Source organism: Phascolarctos cinereus, unplaced genomic scaffold (assembly GCF_003287225.1).
Source record: "Phascolarctos cinereus isolate Bilbo 61053 unplaced genomic scaffold, phaCin_HiC Scaffold_2;HRSCAF=192, whole genome shotgun sequence".
Classification (NCBI taxonomy): domain Eukaryota; kingdom Metazoa; phylum Chordata; class Mammalia; order Diprotodontia; family Phascolarctidae; genus Phascolarctos; species Phascolarctos cinereus.
Genome location: NW_027555625.1, coordinates 303,275,743 through 303,299,368, shown reverse-complemented (window position 1 = coordinate 303,299,368; position 23,626 = coordinate 303,275,743). Strand labels below are relative to the sequence as shown.

Below are 23,626 nucleotides of genomic sequence, written 5' to 3'. Positions count from 1 at the left end.
CCATCTTCAAAATGAGGTTGGGCTAGATGATCTCCTAAGGTCCCTTCTAGATTTTCCTTGAGGACAGGGACTGTGTCGTTTTTATATTGTTATGCTAGTGCCTGGCACATAGTAAGTACTTAATAAAAGTTTGTTGATTGATTAATTTTGTGAAGAGACTTAGAAGAACAGAGCCAAATTTATAAAGTACACCAGTCTGGGGGTTGGGAGGATAACCCTGATTTGTGTGACTTTGGACAAGTCACTTTCCTTCTTTCTCTGTCTCTTTTTTCCCTTTCTTTCTCTGTCTTCACCATCTCTTTTCCCCTTTCTCCCACTACTTTCTTCTTGCTACTCTCCTCACTCCTGTTCTGTTCAGTATATCCATCTTCTCTCATCCCATACCTATTCCTTCCCTACTCTCTCCTGTGTTGCTAGAAGGCTTTCCTTGTTACCAGTTTCTCTTCTCTCTTTTAAGGAAACTCCACCCCCACCCCCCACCCCTCTCATACCCAGAAACCAGGAGAGCTAATTGTGGGAGTGAAAGGAGGAGGAAGGGGGGCTTTGTACCCACAGGGATTTTACAGGCAGCTCTGAATAGATGGGTGTTGGTGGGTTTCTTTTTTAAGCCTCTCCTGCTGAGGGGAGGTTTTCCCCTCTTGGTGTTTCCCCCAGAAACATGCTGTGAAGGGGATCTGATTCTCTGTAGTGAAAAACACAAAGGCACAAAGTTCAGTCCTATTAAGAAAGCGAAAGCGGCTCTCCCTGGTGCTACCACATGGCTGGTTGGTTTCCTGGGCAGCCATGGAATGGAGAATCCTCTAATCTTAGAATCCTAGAATCCCCAAATTCTCTGAATTTTAAAATTCTAGAATAGAGTTGAAGAAGACTTTTTTAAAGGCAGTCGCACCCAACTCCATACTCCATGTAGGAATCCCCTCTCCAGCATCCACAGCAGATGACCATTCCCCCCTCTGCTTGAACACTGCCAGTGATGAGAAGGTCATTACTTATCCAGACAACATTTCAGAATAGTTCTGATTAAGTTGTTCCTTAAAATGCGAGACAGAATCTGCTTCCCTATAACTTCTACCTATTGGTCCTAGTTCTGCCCTCTTGGGCTAAGCTAAAGAAGTATATTTCTTCTTCCATATGACAGCCCTTCAGATATCTGTGATCAATCAACAAACATTTAAGTGCCTACTGTGTGGCAGGCACTGTATTAAGTGCTGAGTAGAAAGCTATCATGGCTCTCTTGAGTCTCCATGTCTCTCCTCCACATATCCTCCCTTTTACCTCCTCAGTCTCCCCCAAATCCCCACCCTTGGAAGCCACCCCCTTGGAACAGTCTTGGCTTAGAGCAAAGTAGGAAGGCCATTGCCCTGTAGCTGAGTTTGACTGGATAAGGACCGGAGAAGCAAGGAGAGGCATCTCAGCAACTTTAGCTGCCACCTCTCCTCAGCAGAACCCAAGTTCTCAAAGCCCTCTCTGAGACTTCAGCGGGCATTGGAGCCAAAGGGGACATTGGCCTCTAAAATTCTCAGAAATCAGACTTGTGAATTTAGAAGCCACCTGGCAGAGGTGGTGGCAGCAGAGGGAGACCTGGCTCGAGAACCTCTAGAGTTCTATCAGGAGAGGGAGGGGATGGTCTTCTTGCTTGTAGTTTAAACCTGTTTACTGTACACATACCAATTGGGTCAAAGCTGAGTGAGCTTGAGCATGTGCTTATCAAAGATTAGATGGGGACTGGTTCAGTTCTGGTCCCTGCAAGGAATTTTTTTTTCCTTCCTTGGGGAGACAGGATTTGGAATCAGAGGACCTGGGTTCAAAGATCAACACTGCTATTTACTGGCAGTGTGACCTTGAGCAAGTTACTTAGCCTCTATGGGCCTCAGTTTCCTCATCTGTAAAATAGAGATGTTGGACTAGCTAATCTCTAAGGTCCCTATCAGTTCTAAATCCTACAATCTTGGTTCAGACTAGAACAGGAAGATTTTAGATCTTGGTTCAAACTAGAGTAGGAAGATGCTGGTGAGGGGACCCAGGGAACCTGAGAGGGTCTGACTTGGTTCCAAATTGCCTTCTTTAATATCCCTCTACCCAAAGTCAAGAGAGGAAAAATCCCGGGAAACTGGGCAGAAAATGGGGGTGGCCAGAGGCCTGAAGTTGGGTCCCCTTCTCCCTTATTAGACTTTTAAGTAGTGGTGACACAAAATAACTCATGTTTGTATTCTGCTTTAAGATTGATGAAGCATTTGCCTCATAATAGGTAGAGCAGACATTTTGGTCCTCATTTTGTGTTAGCTGGACCCCTAAAGAAGTTAAGTGACTGGTCCATGACCATCCAGGCAGTAAGTGTTTCAGGAGAGGTATGCCCCCAGGCCTCTGGATCCCATATCTCTCACTATACTGTGTTGCCAGAGACTTGAACCCCACTTCTAACCCTAATAGGGATCTTGAAGGATCTTGGTTCACCGTAGGAACCTGCTGTGTTGTGGTGAGAAGAGGAGCCCCACTGTTAGGCAGGAAAAGCCCTGTCTACTTCCCACCTGGACAACGACTGAGCTGTCCACAGGATGTGCTCCCTCAGGCCCCCAATTCACTCCCCTCTGCAGGACTTCCTCACAGACCTGATGATGTCCGAGGTGGACCGCTGTGGGGAGAATGAGCACCTCATCTTCCGAGAGAACACTTTAGCCACCAAGGCCATTGAGGAATATCTTAAGCTGGTGGGCCAGAAGTACCTGCAGGATGCCTTAGGTTGGTGTCACTGGACATGGAGCCAGGGATGGGGGGGGGGGGCTGTGTGAGACCTAAAGTATCATCCAGAATGGGGTGGGGGGAGGACGAATCCTGGCTCATACTCTGAAGAAGCCCCTGGTGTAAGAGGGAGATGGAGCCTTCGCTTTCTGGTGGCTCTTATTCTAAGGGGGAAGACCCCCCCCACCACCACCACCACCACACCTCAAATTCAATGATATTGTTACCTAAAGCTGTCCTCCCGCACAGCCCAGGGGATCTCACACCACCTGCCCGTGGTGGGGGACATTTCTTTGCAGGTGAGTTTATCAAAGCTTTGTATGAGTCAGATGAGAACTGCGAGGTGGACCCCAGCAAGTGCTCATCCTCAGACCTCCCTGAGCACCAGAGCAACCTGAAGATGTGCTGCGAGCTGGCCTTCTGCAAGATCATCAGCTCCTACTGGTCAGTGTGCCCCATGCCACCCTCTGCCTTAGTGCCCCGGCTGTGTGCTGCTGCTCCCTCGCTGCAGCTCCCACCGCCCGCTACTCCTTGCCCCCTCCTCTGCCACTGCCCCTCCCCCTCGACTTCCTTGGGGCTGCAGGGGAGGCCCCTGGCAAGGCAGAGAAGGAGGAGCTTCCTGACTGGGGTAGAAAGAGCATCTTCTCACTCACCCCTACATCCTCATGCCCGTTCCTATAACATCAAATGGCTTACCAAGTTATTCACACTGTTCCCTGCTCCCTCCAGTTTGTAGGTCACATCATGTTGGCTGCCTTATAGGACTATCTGTCATGAGGGTGAAATATTATAATGGGTTTTAAATATAATAGGTTTTAAAACACTTTATAATAGAGAAAGCAGTGGCTAAATGTCAGCTGTTGTTATCACTGCTGCTTTTACTAGGTATGTGTCTTACCCCACTATTACTAGACATATTGATTTGTTTAAGACTAGGTCTGCCTTCCTTGCCCAGGCCCTTCGTGGGCCTGATGCCACTGCCGATTGATGTGGGAGTTGTGATCTGCTCTATTTCTGACCTGGGTGGGTTCAGCCCTTCTCAGGCAGCCTGATGGTTCCTTCCTCCTAGGTGGCTCACATTAATATGGTATCAGTATGCTTAACTTGGTGCAGGCACCCAGCGCAAGCCCTTGTATCTCAGAACTCCCAAACTCCAGAGCTCCTCCAGCCTCAGCCTGCTGGGTAGTTGGGATTACAGTCATGTGCCGCCACACCCGACTGCTACTTTAAATTATGTCCTTGTAGAGATCGAAAGGGCTCAAAGGAATTGAACTTTAGAAGTTCATAACCTTATTTGGTGCCTGTATCCCTTAACTTTCAGCAACCCTTCCCACACTCCTTATTCACTATGAAAGGAAAACTTTTTAGACTTAAATAAAAGAGACTTTTCAAGATGAAAGGAAATAAGTCCTAAAGTTTATCACACTTATTCACATAAGAAATAAAGAGATTGATTTCAACAAATATCCCTCTTTAACAAGCTTCTTGGGACTTCTCCGGTCCCCCCTACCTCCAGCTATAGAGAGTCAGAGCTAGAAGGGATGGGAGGGGTCACCTATTCCAATCCTTTCCTTTTCCTTGAGGTCCTAAGAAGCAACTTAGCCTCTCATTCAGCTGGTAAAATGGAGCTTAGCCCCCAGGCCAGGGCTCTTACTCCTTTACAATACAACCCTTCTGGAAGCTCTTTGAAGGCAGGGGTAGTTTCCATCTTATCTACAGATCCCCCTTATTCAATACTGAGGACCTAATGAATGCTGAAGCATTGAATCCAGCCTCTTGGCTGGAGGAGAAGGAGAGGGTTTGTAGTTAGGCAGGCAGTGTTTTCTTCTAGCATCACTACCTCCTCCTCACTCACCTTTCCTAGGGAATAATTAATGGGAGCCAGCTGGTGGAAGCCTGGGATTGGTGGAACAGGCAAGATAAGGTAAAGATCAGTCCAGGCTTTATATAGTACAGTGGAGTCTGCAGGCTGTTCGGGGCTATGGGAGGGAGAGCTGGAAAGCTGTACAATAACCAAAAATTGTTATAATTAGGGCATGATTTGGACATCTGGAAAGTTTCAGTGTAAGCAGAATTTCAGCAAGCTGCTGCTGGTTCCCAGAAGAAAGTTGTGTGATGAATGATAGGCCTGGGCCCTACACAAAGCAATGCTAGGATTTGTTAAAACAATTACTGCCTCCTCTCTTCAAAGCTCAGAGGAGAGTGATGTTTCCCAGGACCTATAGGAAGGAGAACTTCTCCCTGCTGATGCACCCAGATTAGTTCTGACAGGTTTCCTTTTGAGACCTATGCAAGCCCTAAGCAGGGGGCTCAGAGGCAAGTGGAATGGGGTGGGGCACAAAAGCCAGGCTAACCCTACTGGAAGGAAGATGGAGGGATGGGGCAACTCCTGAGAGTGATCTGGCAGCCTATCTCTTTGTGAGGATTGAGGACTGCCAAGTAAATATTCTGGAGGTGTGGATCAAAAAGTAAACTTTCATTTGTTCTTTATTATCCACTATGTGAGTCTAAACTCCTTCACCTAACATTTGATACCTTCGACAATCTGGCCCCAATCTAGATCCTCAGAGCTGGAAGGGACCTTAGTTTGTAAAAGAACAGAGAACATAGAATGTCAGAGCTAGAAGGGACCTTAGAGTACACAGAGAACACAGTGTTAGCACATAGATCACCAAAATTTATGTTAGAAGATCCATTAAAACGTAGAATTTTGGAACTAGAAACAACCTTAGAACACAGTGTTGGAACTGGGAGAGACCTTAGAACTAAGAATGATAGAACACAAAGTCACCTTTGAATAAAGAAAATGAAAAAGGAAAGGGAATTTAGGGATTATGTAATTTAGTCTCTTCACTTTACAGAAAAGGAAACTGAGACCCAGAGAGGGAGGCCACATGCCCTGCCCAGGGTCATATAGTGAATGTGACAGAGCCAAGATTTGAAGCAAGGTCTTCTGACTCCCAGTTAGACTCCCTTTCTATTTTGCGGGACTCTATCACTCCAGCATTACCCTCTGGCCCTCCTCACTGAGAACCCTCTGCCCCAAACTAAGCTTGTCTTCTAACTGGCCCTTAAGCTGAAGAGTCTCATGGCTATACTGGAGCTCTGTGGAGAGCCGAGGTTGTACTCAGGGAACGGGGCCATGTCATGTGGCCTGATGATTCCGTGACAGGGTGTTTCAGGGATGAGTATTTGTTTTGACAAAGTGAAGCAGTATCCAAGAGACCAGAAGGCTTTGTTTAGGTTGTCCTCGCTGTTTGCCAGGCCCAGGCACCATTTGGATAGGAAGGAGGCCTAAGAGGTGAGGTGAGAGTACAGCTCATGTTTCTGTAGTGCTTGACATCAGGAAAGTATTATTCCCACTCTGCAGATGAGGGAGCTGAGGTTTAGAAAAGGACTTTCCCAAGATGACACAGCTAGTTAGTAAAGGAGCCGCTAAGCTCCTTTAAGTCCATGTTCAGGGCTCCTTTCAGTGGAGGCAGCCTGTGGGTTGATGCCACCTCTGAAGTTCAGCCAAGGGTGATCCTCAGGGCTCCCTTTCTTTTCCCCACAGTGTCTTCCCCCGGGAGCTGAAGGAAGTCTTTGCCTCCTGGAGGCAGGAATGTAGTAACCGGGGCCGGCCAGACATCAGCGAGCGCCTCATCAGCGCCTCCCTCTTCCTGCGTTTCCTCTGCCCTGCCATCATGTCCCCTTCCCTCTTCAGCCTGCTCCAGGAGTACCCGGACGACCGGACAGCTCGAACACTGACCCTTATTGCCAAGGTCACCCAGAACCTGGCCAACTTTGCCAAGTGAGTAGAATCTCCCCCTGTAACAGACAAGCGTAGGTACACACATACACACACGCACACGCACACACGCGCACGCACACACACGCACACCCTCTTTACCTCTCCCTTCATGGGAACCCAAGAAAGACCTCCTGCTACCATTATGTTATCATCGTCACAACCAATAATGATAGCTCCCATCTCTGTGGCCCCTGACAGTTTGAGGGCTCTTCTCACAGTAATAGGCAGTCTGAAGTAGAGCATTGAGCTGCAGAGCCAGGATGATCTGGATTCAATCCTATCTCTCACAAGGTCTGACTGTGTGTCCCTGAGCAAGTCAGGTTACCTTCCATGCCCTAAGCAACTCTTTAAGTGGGGAGGAAAGGAGGAAAAAGGGAAGGAACACCTACTTAGCACTGTGCTAGGATTTACTATTATTATACCCATATGACAATTGCGGAAACTGAGACAGACAGAGGTTAAGTGCCTTGCCCAGGGTCACACAGCTTAGATAAGTATGTGCAGCTGGATTTGAGAGAGTTTTCTCATCCAGGAGTTCCTCATACCAATGAAATCACTGGTCCAGTTCCTATCCTGTCCAGTTTGTCTTGTACTGTCCTCTCCCATCCTCTCCTCTCCTGTCCATACTGTATCTTGGGAGGTCAAGAGTGCAACCATTGCTATCATCATTTTTCAGAGGGGAAAATGAGACTAAATCTCTTGGCAATCAGTAACCACTAAATTTTCTGTAGCGTGTGATAGTTACAGAATGGCTTCCTCACTACCTCATCGTGGTCTTTGTGTCCTAACTCAGTCACTTAGAAACTCTATAATCTTGCAAACCCCTTCTGAGTTTCACTTTCTCCTCCATGAGTCTGAGGGGGATCGGTGTCTTCAAGGACATCTGCTCAGGACTCAGCCCATGGTGATTGCTGGGAAGAAAGAACCGTGTAAACTTGAACGAACTTTGGAAATAAGAGCATTTACTCTTAATGATCATAAATCGCAGTGTTGGCTAAGTGGTGGTTGGGCGTTATAGTCAGCAGGTGTTACAGCAGTTCAGTCGCGGTGATGGCCATGGCCTGGAGTAGTCAGGGAAGGCTTCATGGAGGAGATGAGCCCTAACTTCCAGGGAGAGAAAGAGCTAGATCTGTGGAGAGGGCATCTCAAGTCGTGTGATCCTGGAGAGCTGCCTGAAACAAGATACGAATGAGCTTAATATGTATGTTTTAGAGACAGCAAGGAGATCAGCAATCATAGCTCCCATTTTGACAAAATTTTATGTCTCTTGTGTCGTCTGTGAGCCTTAGAAAAACCCTGTGAGGGAGTCATGGCAGGAATTATTATCATCATTTTACTGAGGAGAAAATTACGGCCTAGTGAGGAGGAAGTGACTTATCCAAGGTCACACAGATCGTGTATGGCAACAGTCACATGAGGTCTCCATTTCTTTTGGCTTCAAATCCAGTGCTTCTGTTTCCTTTCTGTCTCGGCTTTGCAGACGGGCTATGGACATTGTCTATTTAGAAAGTCTAGGCCCAGTCCAGACCCTCTGTAAGATGGAAGAGCAGCGTCCTATTTGGAGGAGCCCCAGAGTGATTGTCCTGTTAGGCATTGTTCTCTCCAACACTCCACTGGGAAAATAGTGGGAAAATACAAGTCACTGAAAGGGCTGCCCCTCACAGCCCAGACGTGTTCTTCTGATTCATGGCTCTTAGGCTCGGCCTGGTCTCCAAAGTTTCCTAAAGTGACAATGGAAGGAAGTACAGCTCCAAGAACCTTTGGAGCCCAACTCCATTGCACTCCCTGCCCCTCCCAGAATGCCAGAGCGTGCCCTTGAGGGCTTATCTGGCTCTCCCCTCTGTGTGTGCTGGCTACGATGCCTCATGAGGTCATCAGGAGGAATGAGTAAAGCAAGGCCCTGAACCGTGAGACACTTTGACAGGACTTAGGGTGGCTTCTGCCGGTGTAATACCAGGGCCCACGGTGGTGTGGCGAGAAGGGAGAGAATGGGTCTGTTTCTTTGGGACCTGCCCAAGAGGTCATTCATGCATGCTAGCTGAATACATTTCCCCATATTCACTCATAAGCCAATGCTTAATTAGCAATGATATTAGAAAGGAACAGTGTTGCGGATGAGTCCAAACCGTGGATACTTGGAGGCCATAGGACCAAGAAGTGAAGGTGAGCTTAGAGATTATCTATTCCAACTCTCTCATCATGCAGAGGAGGAGACTGAGGCCTACAGGGGGAAAGTGATTTGTCCAGGGTCAGGCTGCCAGTAAATGACTTGCCAGGGATTTAAACCAAAGTCTCCTGACCCCAAGTCCAGTGCTCTTTTTCCCTCCACCCCCTCTTCCCAACGTTGACTATTTCAAAGTAGCAGATAATATCAAACTGCTTCTCAGTTTTATCTTCTTGATCACATTTGGTTAAGACTAACTGGTATTGTGGTGAGTTTGTATAGCAACCAATTGCAAGGAACGATGGCTTGGACCCACATTTAGGGAGCAGGAGGAGACCAGCCAGGGACAAATAAGCAGTTGTGAGTTGATGTGCCTTGGTCACAGGTCACAGTGCATAAACCCCCTGGACCTGCAGTGAGACGGACCTGAGGTCAAATCTGGTTTCACATACTAGTTGTGTGACCCTGGGCAAGTCTGCCTCAGTTTCCTCAAATGTAAAGTTGAGGGTCATATGAGATCATATTTGTAAAGCACTTAGAACAGTGCCTGTAACATAGTAGGCACTTAATAAATTCTTGTTCCTTAGCCTTCCTTCTTCCCAAAAAGAGACAGCCATTGCTTCAGGTCACTATTAAGTTCCTTCTGTTCTTTCCAAATGGGATTCCTATAGAAGAAGGAAGAAAAAGAAGGGGGTGATGAGGTTCAGGCATCATAATATAGTAACATAATACTGCAAGTTTATTTAATTTTATTGATTTGAATACTCCCTCTGCCGACTCAACTTGTAGCCCTTCTGTAACATAGCAGATGGTGGTTGTTGTTGGTTTTGTTTTGTTTTTTTTTAAGAGTTATTGCAGCCAAAAACTTCCTCACCCTGCAGCTTGGCGACAAGCTTCTTCCTCCATAGAGCCTTCCAAAAGCATCACCTGAAATAGCCTCTTCCCCTGCATCTAGATGGCTCAGAAGTGGGGACACTAAGGCATCAGAGGAAATGGGGTTCTTTCTGTAAGAGCTTACATCCCCGTAACGCACAGCTACCCTGTGACACTGGGATCATTGTCATCCCCATTTGACAGAAGGGGCAGTAGAGGATTAGAGAGGTACAGTGCCTCGGCTTGCTCTTGGTCACAGGGCTAATGAGGGTCCAAGGCAAGACTCAAACCTGAGACTCCTGCTTCCACGTCCAGCACCCTTCCCATTATAGCACTGACTTCATGGACAAACTTCCAAGTTGAGAAAGAGTGTATTGCAACAAATTAGGGTTCAGCTTCAGTCCCTTTCCTTCCCATGCAGTCTTTGGGATGGGATGTTAACAGGACGGGCCCCAAGCAGGGCAAGATACAGCCTCTTGATGTGAGGTTGAGCCTAGCTTGGCTCCCAGAAGGGGCTCATGCTACCCCTGTTTTGCCAGGTTTGGCAGCAAGGAGGAATACATGTCCTTCATGAATCAGTTTCTGGAACACGAGTGGACAAACATGCAGCGGTTCCTGTTGGAGATCTCTAACCCAGAGACCATCTCAAACACAGCCGGCTTCGAGGGCTATATCGACTTGGGGCGGGAACTCTCCACTTTGCATTCCCTGCTCTGGGAGGTCATTTCTCAGTTCGAGCAGGTACCACAGGGCTGAGTGGGAAGGGGGAGGAGGAGGAGGAGGAAGAAAAAGATCAAAAAAGAGCCTTATAATGTCAGAGAATGCAGAACATTAGAAGCAGAAGACACTTTCAATCAGAGACTGTTAGAGCTGGATAGGATTTTTCTATGTAGCATGTTAAAACAGAAGAGAACAGCAGATCCCTGAAGTCCACTATGGTGAAAAGAGAAAGGGGAAGGCTACCAGATAAGACCCAGGGAGCCCCTCTCTTCTTTGTGTCCATTCCTCAGCAGGTAATATCTGCGTCTCACCGTCTCTCTGCAGAGTACGGTCACCAAGCTCGGGCCTCTGCCTCGGATCCTGAGGGACGTCAACACAGCCCTGAACAATCCAGCCAGCGTGCAGTTGTCAGTGACAGCTGAGCATGCAGCCTCTACCCCGAGTACAGGGGGCAGCATCTCTGCGGGGCTGCAGAAGATGGTGATTGAGAATGATCTGTCTGGGTAAGAGCCTTGGCACATAAGTTGAGTGGCAAGACTGGGACCAAAAGGGATGGTGGGAGGAAGACCAGATCCAGCCTCAGACCCACATGGGGTCTTCTTCTGCTCTGTGCTTAAGGAGAAAGCCTGAAAAGGGTACCACGTCTGGAGTCAGATGACCTGGGGTCTGTATTCTATATTCATATAACTTGGTTCAAATCACTTTTGAACCTCAGTTTTTTCATCTACAAAATGAGGGGATTGAGCTGAAACATCTCTTAAGGTCCCTTAAAGCTTTGATTTTTCTGGACCCCTTCCTGGATGGCTTTAGGAAGCAGTTAACGCAGTGCCTGGTGCCTACGAGGTGCTTAATAAATGCTTGTTGATGGATTAAGTAGAACATCAATAATCCATTTCAGCCCCTGCTGTGTGTCTCTACTGCAGTCACCAACCCTCCCTGAACTAGACTGTTTTCCTTTCTTTCCTTGGGTCACCTGAGACTGGGGCTCAGCATTTGGTAGAACTCCTGGACAAGGAGATTTTGATAAAGTCATTTCAGAGAGCCCCCACATCTATGACTGATATGTTTACCCTACAAAGATACTGCTTTTGACACACACAAACACACACACATACATGCACACACACACACACACACACACACACACAAACACTCAAACACACTGACACTCTCATTATTTAGGGCACCCTATTCATTCCCCACTCAGTGGTACCCTACTACTCCCCTGAAGCCTGTTTTTCTGGGGTGTTGTTCCAGTTTAAAATTAGCCCGTAGATCTCTCCCTGCATTAGTGCCGTGCCCTGGGGATTGCTCTGACCAGATCTCTTGTACAGAAGTGTTAATTACTAATAAGGCTCTAAAGTGTATTAGTCACTGATAAACTCCTCACCCTGCTACCCTCTCCCAGAGGCATTTTTATTTTACAAGAGAATTGTCAGACTGGGATCTGTTAGCCCCAAGCAATTAATCTCTAGCAGTGGATTTTGAGGCCATTTGGGCAGAGGTATGGGAGTAGGTAGGTGTGTCTCCTCTGTATAGTTGGCTGTGCACAGAATCATTCCCATACTTTCTTCTTTCCTGCTGAGCACACACTAGCTCCTCTCTCTCTTCTTTTCTCCTCATGCTTCCAAGGATTCACTGGTGTCTGTGTCAACTGTTCTTAGGAGTAGATGAGTTTGATGCTATACTCTTCCTGGCTGCTGGAGAGAAAGATGGGAGAATTTTGTCCCTTAGGGCCCACCTATCTCCCTGTGCCCACTTCTGGCTGGGATTTGCTGGGTTTCTCCTTTCCCTCTTCAGGGGGGGAGTCTGCTCTGATCTGCATTCTGTGCTTTAGTTAATATCCTGATAAAGAATGAGAAAGGAGAACAGCACACTAACCAGCTCTTCCACTGTCATTTTTACAATACCCAGTATTAGAGAGGGACATTCAGAAGGCCAGTTAGATTATGTGCAAGTGGAGCCCTTCCCCAGCATGAAACACATCTGTCCTCTTGGTCCCACACCCAGGTCTGCAAGAACAAGGAGGCAGCCTGACAGAGTGAAAACAGCTCTTGATTTGGACTCTGACAATGAGGGGTTCTAGCCTTCCTGGGTCTCAGTTTTCTCATCTGATCCATATATTTAAAAAGGAGGTTAGACTAGATGAGATGTAGGGTCCCTTCCAGCTGTAAATCCTCCAGTGCCATGACTCCCTCCCTCCCTCCTCCTTTCTGCCTCGCCCACCATGAGCCCCACAGATCTTCCCCCACCCCCTCCCCAAACCTAACCCATGCCTCCCTGGCTGTTTTGCTCTTCCCCAACAATAATCTTCCTGCTTGTTCTTCCCTGGATTGATTTATTCTGTTTATTTTGCGCTTTTGCATAGCATTTATGATTCTTCTTCTTCTCCTTCCCTCCCCACCCCTTCCCCTGTGTGTGCTTTTCTTCCCTGCAGTCTGATAGATTTCACACGGTTACCATCTCCAACCCCTGAAAACAAGGACTTGTTTTTTGTCACAAGGTCCTCTGGGGTCCAACCCTCCCCTGCCCGGAGCTCGAGCTACTCGGAGGCCAATGAGCCCGATGTCCAGATGTCTAACGGCAGCAAAAGCCTCTCCATGGTGGACCTGCAGGACAGTCGGATGTTGGATGGGGGCACCAGCACACCAGGGGCCTCAGACCCTCTCAATGACAGCCAGTCATCTACAGGGCAGCTACAGGGTGTATGGACAGCCCGGACAGCCCAGAACAGCCTGGCAGGCATGGCCACAGTGCGGCGGGCAGGACAGACACCCACCACACCCAGCTCTGAGGGTGCACCAGGCCGGCCCCAGCTGCTGGCGCCACTTTCTTTCCAGAACCCCGTGTATCAGATGGCTGCTGGCCTGCCCCTCTCGCCCCGGGGCTTAGGGGACTCAGGCTCTGAATGCCACAGCTCGCTGAGCTCTCACAGCAACAGTGAGGAGCTGGCAGCCAGCAAACATAGTGGGGGTGGCTTTGGGAGTGCTGCCGCGGAGGACTTGGCCCGGCGCCCTGGGGAGCTGGCAAGGCGGCAGATGTCGCTGACGGAAAAGGGTGGACAGTCTGCTGTGCCGCGGCAGAACAGTGCCGGCCCCCAGCGGCGGATAGACCAGCCGCCGCCTCCCCCTCCTCCTCCTGTCACTCGGGGCCGGACGCCGCCTTCCCTCCTGAACACCATGCAGTACCCCAGGCCATCAAGTGGGAGCATGATGTCCTCCTCCCCTGACTGGCCGGGCAGTGGAGCCCGGCTCAGGCAGCAGTCATCCTCCTCCAAGGGGGATAGCCCTGAGATGAAGCAGCGTACCATGCACAAACAGGTCAGTCCTTGTGAGATCTGGGAGCCGGCCTGGCCCTAGGAACCAGCACACCTTAATGACTCAGAAGCTTCCCGATCTAATTCCCGAGGTCAGGTCCATAAGGGGACCTCCACTGTGCTACTTCCTGGGGAGGGGAGCGGTCCTAAAACTGGGTTTTGGAAGACATAGTTCCCCTTCTACTCCCCCTGCACAGGAAGAGTGGTTATTCTGCTTTTTATTTTTATTACTTCTCATCATTTCACGTCCACATCCTCAAGTCTGCCTTGAACTTCCATACCCAGAACCATCATCCCATGCTCTAGCCAGTGCCCAGTCGGACCTCATTTCACCAGCAGGGAGTGGGCTGCAGGCTTACATGTGGGCTCCTTCAAAATGTTAAGATGGTCAGGGAGTGTCTCTCACTGGTCGTGTCTGACCATCCTTGGTTTGCTAGCATAGGCTTTCTAACTCAGGGAAAACTTTTTGACTTGAGTATTCCTCGTCCTAAGACAGTACCTACCTCTTGGTCCTTGGGGCTTCAACCCCTCCATCAAGAGCAATGACAGTCCCCCAAGAAGCCAGTGGGAAATGACAAGCTGGGGTCGGGGTACCAGGATAGAGGTCCTATGACTAGCATAGCCATTGAATAACAATAATGACTCACATTTCTCAGGTGCTTTGTAGAGCACTTTCTTTGTCACGTCCTTGTGAGAAAGAAGTAGTACAAATATTATTTTCATTTTATAGCTTGGAAAAGTGAGGCTCAATAAGGTTAACTTTCCCAGGGTCACAAAGCAATATCAGAGCCATGATTCAAGCCCAGGTCTCTTGACTCCAGGGTTGGAACTCTGCCCATTAGACCATACTGTCCCTATGTGGGGAGGCTTAGCTAAATGTCCTAAGTCTTGCCAACTACATGGGACAGGGTATTGCCACATTGCCCTTAAACTAGGTGGTTTGATAATCCTGCTGTCCTACCATGGTGGTCCTAAGGCTTTGAATGAGATCCCTGACCAAAAAACCAAGACAGTATGGTTTAGTGGAAAGAAACTTGGATGACGAGTCAGAAGACCAGAGGTTTGAGTCCTGGCACTGCAACTGACTTGCTGTGTAACCTTGAGCAAGTAAATTCCCCTTTCTGAGCCTCAGTGGCCTTTCTGTGAAGTGAGTTAGACTAGATGATCTCTAAGGCCCTCTCTGACTCTAATACTCAATGATTCTATGGACCTGGTCCTTCTGAACTTGTGATGACCTTACATTTCCCACTTGGAGGTCACCCTTCCACTTTGTCTTAGGCACAGTTCTCTAGGCTAGCTAGTACAGTGGTTAGACCATGTGCATACAAAGTTGTGTATACAAACCCTGTTGGCCCAGTTGGCATCACACTTCACCCTAGGCTTTCAGAACCCTCGCTCATGGTGGCCAGGGGGCAGGAGAGCAGGGAAGGTCCAGTACAAACCACTTCCCCCCCACTAGAGACCATTCTTCCAATGGGGTGGTGTGGAGGAGCTGGCTGCCACAGCAGTGTCTTCCACTGTAAAAAGATGAAGCATTCAAATGTTTAAACTTTGTCAGAAGAAAACATTCAGTTCTTCTCCTTCCTTCTTCTTCTCATTTCTTCCCTTCTCTCTATCTTTGGTTCTCTTTGATGCTTCCTCTTTTTCTATTAGTCACTCGATCTTTCTATCACTGTGTTCCTATCTTTCTCTCCATTCTTCTCTTTATGTGTATTTCTCTCTTCCTGTCTTTTAATTCCTCTGTGCTTCTGTCTCAGCCCTTCTCTCTCTTCCCCTTTCTGTCTTTGTGTGTCTGAGCCCTTCCCCCCTCTTTCTCTGTCCACCTCTCTCTGACCTTCTTTTTCTATTTCAATTCTTCTTGGTTTATCTTTCCTTGGCCCCTGTTCTTCTTTTTGTCCTTCTCTCACACCCTCTTTTTGCCTCTCTGTGTTTGTCTTAGCCCCCCCCTTCCTCCTCTTCTTCCTCTTCCTCTTCTTCTTCCTCTTCTTCCTCTCATATTCTTTCTCACTCTTGAGCTTTCTCTTAAGTCTCTGACCCTTACTCTCTTCCTTCATCTGTCTCCCTCCTCTTCCTCAGTATTTTCCTCTCTCAGCCCTTTTCTACCTCAGTCCCCCCATCCTATCCCCTTACCTTAACCTCAGCCCTCCTTACCCCTCCACTCAGGTCCCATGCCCCTCTGGTTCTTGCCATTTATTTCTCTGGTTCTGGCTATATGTCTCATTGAGGCCCCTTCACCTGTGAACCCTAATGCACTGGACCGCACAGCCGCTTGGCTATTGAATATGAACATGCAGTTTTTAGAAGATGAGAGCTTTGACCCAGACCCAAAACACAGGGATAAGCTAAGGAGTAAGGAGGAACTCAGCCAAGCTGAAAAGGTAACCTGAGACTGGTCCCTGGCATTTCCATGACTGGGAGCTAGCCTTGCAGAGCTCAGGGGCCTGGTGTGTGGTGACCCTGCCATAATGGGGCGGGGGAGGAGGGACTGGAAAGGGGGAGTGGGTACAGTGCAGTTGGGTGACCCAGGGAGTAGTTCTACTCAGACTTGTCCTATCCTGCGGCCGGCCCCATCCATCTTTGCTTTATCTCTTTCCTTAATGACTTACAAGGATTACTACAGTCACACACCCGTTGAGGCAGCAGGATGTGGTGGAAGGAGTCCTGGATTGCAAACCTAGCTGTGTGATCTTGGTGCCTTATGAACTTCCCTTATCTGAGAGACTCTCTAAAGTCCCTCTCAATCCTATGGTGTTGTGGCCACAGGCCCCTTTGCCTTTGTCCTGCCACTTCTACTCCTTAGGAAATGTTTTGCTTTGATTGGCCCCTCTAATATCCCTAGGGCTTAAGACAGCCTTGGTTCTGGCCCTGTATTAGGACCCTGCAGAGACTGGGGATCCCGAGTTCACCAGAGGCAGGTGAATGAAAAGTGCTCAGTGTTGTGCTGAATTAATATGGGCACTTCTCCCATAGTGCTTTTGGAAATGGGGAAATTTCTTCCCCCTACTTGTACCCCACACACTTAACCAAATCCTTTTCCCCAATTGCTGTTCTAAGAGTTATGTTGAGCTTTGTTGGTATCACATCCTTCTGAACAATTAGGATGCAGAAAACACTTGTGGAATCTTCTGGAAAAGACCATGGGGTGGTGGGAGCAACAGCAGGCTTGGAAGTTCTGGATTCCATTTCTGCCCCTGCTGCCTCAGTGGTCTTGATCAGGGCTTTTATCCTGTGCAGGCCTCATCAATAAAATAAAGGGATTGGGCTAGATGATCTCTCAGGTTCCTTTCTAGTTCAAAATCTGATAATCCATGACCTTGGGCTAATCAAGTTTTCTGAACCTCAAGTTTCCTCATATGTCACGTGGGAAGCTTCAGTTTAATTGTTCTTCATTCGTGCCCAGCTCTCCATGACTCCACTTGGGGTTTCCTTGGCAAAGATACTAGAACAGTTTGCCATTTCCTTCTCTGGCTCCTTTTATAGATGAGGAAACTGAGGCAAACAGAGTCAAGTGACTTGTTCAGGTCACACAGCTAGTAAGTAAGGCCAGATCTGAACTCAGGAATGCCAGTCTTTCTGACTCTAGGCCTGGCACTCTCTCCACTGCACCACGTAGATGCCCAGATAATTTCTGAGAACACTTTGAGCTCTAACACTCTATCATTTTGTGCTAGTTGTGGGTAACCAGGTGTTTAGGGTCAGAGGACAGACTTTAGACCCTTTTGGGCTCTTCGTCCCTGAGGATTTTCAGTTCTTTCTCCCCTTGAGTGGGTGCTGCAGTCCTCCTGGCCTCCATTGCTTGTTTCTGTGAGGCAGGGCTGGGCTTCATTAGAGAAGCCTAAGTTCCATCGGAGGTAATGAGTGGCCTCTGCTGAGGTGCAGTGGCGTCCTAGCTCTGGTACTGACTGATGGAGCTCAGCCTGTGATCAGAGCTCTGTCTTGAGCAGTAGAGAAAAAGAAGGAGGCCAACTTTTAGGGAGACTCAAGTTTGATAGCCAACCCCCTTTCCTCCTCCTTTCACCCTAGTTCTTTATCCCCATAATGCTTCCCATTACCTTCTCATCACATTGGCCACTGGTATCAGTAGATAATATTAGCAGTCCCCCATTATTTTATGATTGTGCTAGTTGAGAAAGAGGCAAATGACTTGGGATCAAAAGACCTGGGCTCAAATCCTGCATCTTCAATTTGCTCCCAGTGCCATCTTGGGCAAGTCACTTAACTTTGGACATCATGTTCCTCAGCTATACGAGGGAGTCGGATTATAAGAGTTCCTAGTGTCTCTTTTAGATCTGGATCCTGTGTTTGTATTAGGTGAGGAATCCCCACCCTCTGAATTCCCCTTCTAGAGGCATAATCTCCCATCTGTACCTGGGAGGGGACTTACCCTCCTGTGATTGACTGAATGAGTTCTCTGCATCTCCCTGGTCCTAGATGCTCTTCTTGGGACCTGGTCTGCAGGTAGTCTTTTCTTCCAGATCATCTTGTATAGCCTAAAAGAGTAGATACTTTTCCCAGTATACTTTCTTGCCTGTAGGCATGAGGGTGCTAGCAACCAGCTGACAAAACTTTTCTTTGCCAGACCCCGGGCATGGATGTTTGAGAGCTATGTGGTGCAGTGGAAAGAAGACCTGGGTTCAAATCCTTCTGTCACTGATTGCGTAACTTTGGGATTGTCACAATTTCTCTGGTTCTCAATTTCCCTAGCTGTAAAATTAGGCTGGTCTGAGGTGTCTTTCTAGATCTCAATCCTATGATCTTAAAAGAAAACGATTCCTTCCTCATCTCTGTATAGTTTCCACAGGACTCTGCCCAAACTGGAGGAGTTCTGACTGTGGCCCAACACGTCCATTCCCAGAACTATGATGATGGGTATCACAGTTCTGTGTATGCTTCGGTCAGGGCATTCCTTTTATCTTGGGCCCTGAGAGGTCCTTCAGCAGACTAGCTCTTCTCACTCATCACCTCACGTCCTATTGCTTTATATCAACCAGCCTTCCTCTGAGGAGGGTTGTTGAGGGCCTGGGGTTACCATCTTGTTGGAGAGACTATAAGGCCCTAAAGTCTTAATGTTTGTGTCACAGACCCCTTTGGCAATGTAGTGACGTCTGTGAACCCCTTCTCACAATGATGTTTCTGAAGGCATAAAATAAAAAATACGTGACAGTTACAAAGGAGACAAATTTTACTGAAATATAGTTATCAAAATATTTAAAAAGCAAGTTCATAGAGGCCAGGTTAGAAACTCTTGGCCTAAAGAAAACCAACATACCTGAAAGGGCTTCTCAGTTGTGGCCTGTTGTTGGCTTCTCTGGGAATTCCTGATTATATCTCCCACCTCCCACCCCTGGTATTTCAAATGTCATAATGATGTGTATACACAGTGAAAAATCCTTCTCGCCCCAGTCTCTTAGTGGGAAGGCTGGTGTCAGAAGGAAGATTCGATGTGGTACTCAGCCACTATAGTGTCCCTGTATCTCCCTTGAAAGGAACTGACCCTTGGAGGACTCCACTGGGGATGGGGAGGGGAGGGGCTCGAGGGATCTCCTGGCTCCTCCTTGCTAAGTGATACTGGTCATTGGATCCATTCCATCTCTGCTGCCTTACTCTCGTCTGCTTCAGGTGCTGCCTCTCCTGCTTGTTTCATGCCCAGAGCACCATTGCTGCTTCTCTCCTTTCTCAGCCTGATTTTTTTGCTGTTGGGTTTTCTCTTTTTTTTTCCTTTGTTTTTTTTTTCCTTTCTCAAAGTCAGATCTTCATGGAACTCATCCACTACTCTAGATCACCCAGACTGGGTCTGCCTAGTGACTCATGCTCTTGCCTGCCTACATTTTAGCCCCTTCTCTGTCTCTGCCAGCCTCCTTTCAGTTGGATGGATTATCTCCTTCAGCATCATGATGAAGGCACGTCTGTGCCTGACAACGCCCTCCCCCTACCCGCAAGCCCTACACACACACACACACACACACACACACACACACACACACACACACACACACACACACACACACACAAGTGGGAATCAAGGAGCTGTACATCTCAGGCTCATATTCTCTACATAAACATCCCCCATCACCCAAGCGTGTTCTCCCTCAGACAGCAGCTTTTGCCATTGGGTTGGGCTGGAGTCTCATATGGTCTGGCAGAGGAATAGATAGGAGCCCAGGCCTAACAATTCACTTGGGTTCATGGGGGGAGCTCATGCTCCAGGTATCAGTGAGATCTCAAGCAGGAAGCGTGCTAACAACCAATCTGCTCTGTGTTTATCTTGCGTGTGCGTGCATGTGCATGCATGTCCCTGCTCACGGGCTGTCCCAGCAGGACATTGTAGTGCTACAGGACAAGCTGCGTATCTCAGCCAAGAAGCTAGAAGAGTATGAGAGCAGGTTCAAGTGCCAAGAGGAGACAACCCAGAAGCTGATGCTGGAGTACCAAGCCCGGCTGGAGGAGGGGGAGGAGAGGTTACGGAGGCAGCAGGAGGATAAGGAGATTCAGATGAAGGGCATCATCAGCCGGTGAGTTGGGCGGAGCCCTTTCCCATGTCTGTGGCACTGAACTTCCTTCATTCCCGTGCTTTGTCTCTTTCTTTGAGCGTAGAGAAGTATGACGACGTAGTCTAAAAGATAGAAAAGATCTGTTGTCACATCCAGCTCTGCCACTTCTGTTCACCATGTGACCGTGGGCAGGTCATTCGGTCCTGGTTTCTTTATCTGTAAAATGAGACTGATAATGCTTATACTACCCTTTTCTCAGGGTGGTCACGAAGGTCAGCTAAAACATTGGTTGTCAAAGTACCTACTTTTTGAGGGTCAGATGTGATAAGAGCTGTGAAAGGGCTTTGTATCTTGGAAGGGCTCTAGAAATGGAAGCTTATTAGAACACAGGCTGGGAAGCAAGAATCCTCTGTCCTAGGTCTGACTCTACCTATGTGATTTCCTGTATGACCTTGAGCAAATAACTTTTGGGGCCTCCCTTTCCCCTTCTGTAAAATGTGGGTAATGGTCCCTCCTCTGTCTCTCCCAACAGGGTGTTGTGAGCATCAAATGAGACATTAGATGGCAAAGCATTTGGGAAGTCTTAAGAAAGTAAAACATGAGTGACAGTATTAAAAAAGAAAATAAGTGACAGTACTACTCACACCATTAAGATTTTTGGTTCAAAAGGTTGAATAAACCTCTGTCCCAATCTTTCTATCTTTCTCTGCCATTCAAAGTCACCAACTTATGATGTAACCCTAAGGCCCAAGACTCAGTGTAGATGCCTAGCTGAGTGGGCAATAAGGAGGTGCTACCTAGCAACCAAGACCACAGGTACTCAGGAGGAGGAGGAAAGAGGAGAGGGCATCCCTTTGAGGCTTCGGATGTCCTCCTTAAAGCCTTGTCATTTTGGAATCCAAAGGAGGGCAATGGAAAGAATTCTGGACAAGGAAGAAGACCTGAACTTGAGTCCCAGCTCTGCTGCCTGAAGCCTTTTGTGTAGTTTGGGGAAGTCAACTTCTCACTGGGCCTCAGTTTCCTTCTTTGTAAAATGAGAGTTTGGACTTCATGAGTTCTGGGTCTTGCAGACCTAACAATATGTGATTATTGGAACAAGAATACAGATTGGCAAATGAGATCATGGCAGCCAGACAGATGCCAACCATCTGATGACCCCCGACAGGCTCTGGTGTTGTGCGGCAGAGATTGGCCCAGGCTGATGCAGGGAGGAGGAGGACTCAGTATTGGAGCTCTAGGAAAGCTATAGGGTCTCCTGGCTTCTCTTCAGCTCAGTAGCAACCAGGAGGAAGTTTTGTGGTTGTAGGATTGGTGAATTTGGGCCATTGTGTATGAAAGTTTGTTTGTTGGCCACTGGAGTGAGTCCTCTCTCACATTCTCTTCATCTTGGCATAGTGGAAAGAGCACTGGACTGAGAGTCAGAACTGGCCCACTTACTGGATGTGTGACTGGTCACTGTCCTTCTAGGAGCTTCAGCTTACTCTATTGTAAAATGAAATGATTAGACTAGATGATGGCTTCTATCTCTAAAAACTATTGTGGGGAAAAAATCACTTTCTTGGTTTTAGCAGGCAAGATTGTGGAAAACTTTTATTTAAAAATAACAATGCGTAACAAACAAACAAAAACAATTGGCCAAGATGAGAGATAGCACTTCTTTAGGAAATGACTCTCACTTCTTAAAGGATCAAAATATCTTATCTACACATAGACTATACAAACAAAAAACTACTATATGTGAAATCACTCAAGAGACCTATTACATCCTGACTTTTTTTTTCCTCCAGTGTCTAAGTTGAAATAGCTAGTCAGAAAACACGTACAGTTATTTAGTCAAGAGCATGTAATTAAGGAATACCTAGAGGTTGTTTATATTATGCTGTCTTCATCAGTTAGAAAATATCTTCCTGGACCCAGGAGGTTTTAGCCTGAGATTACAGAAGGGAAGGGCGACTAGAATACATGCTTCCTTACTTCAAACCTCATGAAAAGGAGAGTTTCTAAAATGGAAGCACTGGAGCAAAGTTGGCTTCTACACATTCTTTATTCTAAAATCTACCTCCTAGCTTTGACATTCTGTGTTCTACCATCCCTCCCATTTGAGATATTCTGGTCCAAAGGTCCTTCCAGCTGTGACATTCCCCATTCTAAGGGCCTTTCCAGCTGTGTGACCTTCTCTGTTCTAAGGACCCTTTCAACTCTTATGACGTGGTCTGTGAGCACCTCAAGTTCTGATAGTGTGTAATTCTGTTATGTCTCAGCTTGCTCAGGAACCAAAGGCCTGCCCTCACTCACAAAGCTGTCAGGCCTGATTTTCACCAAAGCTCCCTCTCTAGAGGAAACCCTTGTACTCTCGTGCATGGTCAATGACAGAAAGATCTCACAGTCATGGGGTGTCGCTCTTGTTTTCTTTCTCTAGGTTGATGTCAGTGGAGGAGGAATTAAAGAAGGACCACGCAGAGATGCAGGCAGCAGTGGACTCCAAGCAGAAGATTATTGATGCCCAGGTTGGGAGCTGTTTTCCCCATTAGTATCTCTCCTTTGTTACTTCCCACAGATGGGAGGGAACAATTCCATTTGTTCACATGCATAAGCTCCCATTAGTCCTTGTCCTATTACCACCCACACGTTTTTGGGAACAGTGCTAGCTGCTTCCATGCGGGGAGATGATGCACTTGTTCTCACTTGGGGAAGGCACTGTGAAAGTCCTCTGAAGGGAAACTTTCTCCTCATGTACTTGCTTTGTCTACAGAAACAAGAACACTGCAACTGGTAGGGGGTGGCCAGGGTGGAATGGAGATTCTCGCTCAAAGTGGGATTAGAAAATGTCATGAAGATTTAGTTCTGGAGTTATGATGCCCCAATGCCTAGGTGAGAATGATAGGGAAGGGATTTTCTGAACTGCCATTAGCATGGCAGGGTTGGGATGGCCATTTGAAGTACTGAAGAATTTAGCCATGCCTACTATCCCTTATCCCTTGATGTGAGATGAGGAGGAAAAGACCTGAATGTTACAATAGAAAGAGATAGGATAGAACCCCTTTGTCACAGAGTTGAAAAGACAGAGGACGTACCTCATGATTTTCAAGCGCAGCTAACAGGAAAGCGGATCTGGCCTGAGATGTCTCTCCACCAACTCCCAGAATGAATTTGAAATTTTAACACAAGGAGATAAATATAGTCTCTCTCAGGTAATATTGTGATTTATTAGAATAGGCCTCATGACTAAAATGCAGCAAGATACTGTTTATTTTAAAAGCCTAGATCTTATAAGAGGTATAGGATGTAGCATTAGAGATGGCACAGGAGGATTGAGAAGGAAAAAAAAAACAGAAAACCACTGGTTCTATAATCAGAAGCCCTAGCATGTAGAACTTATAAGAGACCAGCTGTGTGACCTTGGAGAAATCACTTCATCTTTGTAGGACTTGGTTTCCTCATCTTTAAAATTGGGGAAAAATATATTTGCACTGTCTACCTTATGAGTTGCTATGAAGTACTTTATAAAGAACAATATAAATGTGAGTACTATT

The 23,626-nt window shown here is 47.4% G+C and overlaps 1 protein-coding gene across 6 annotated transcripts in view; it reads left to right on the top strand.

Moving 5' to 3' along the window:
* Positions 1 to 23,626, top strand: part of DAB2IP (DAB2 interacting protein) — a 160,048-nt gene that overhangs the window by 126,955 nt on the left and 9,467 nt on the right. For 4 of the 6 annotated variants that reach the window (XM_078150152.1, XM_020967535.2, XM_020967536.2 and 1 more), the window contains exons 5-13: positions 2,595 to 2,739; positions 3,039 to 3,183; positions 6,293 to 6,529; positions 10,106 to 10,307; positions 10,611 to 10,789; positions 12,724 to 13,606; positions 15,828 to 15,980; positions 19,918 to 20,114; positions 22,513 to 22,600. In XM_078150152.1, the coding sequence (XP_078006278.1) occupies positions 2,595 to 2,739; positions 3,039 to 3,183; positions 6,293 to 6,529; positions 10,106 to 10,307; positions 10,611 to 10,789; positions 12,724 to 13,606; positions 15,828 to 15,980; positions 19,918 to 20,114; positions 22,513 to 22,600 (2,229 nt within the window). The remainder of the gene's footprint in view (positions 1 to 2,594; positions 2,740 to 3,038; positions 3,184 to 6,292; positions 6,530 to 10,105; positions 10,308 to 10,610; positions 10,790 to 12,723; positions 13,607 to 15,827; positions 15,981 to 19,917; positions 20,115 to 22,512; positions 22,601 to 23,626) is intronic. The other 2 variants (XM_078150151.1, XM_020967538.2) reach the window with 2 other exon arrangements.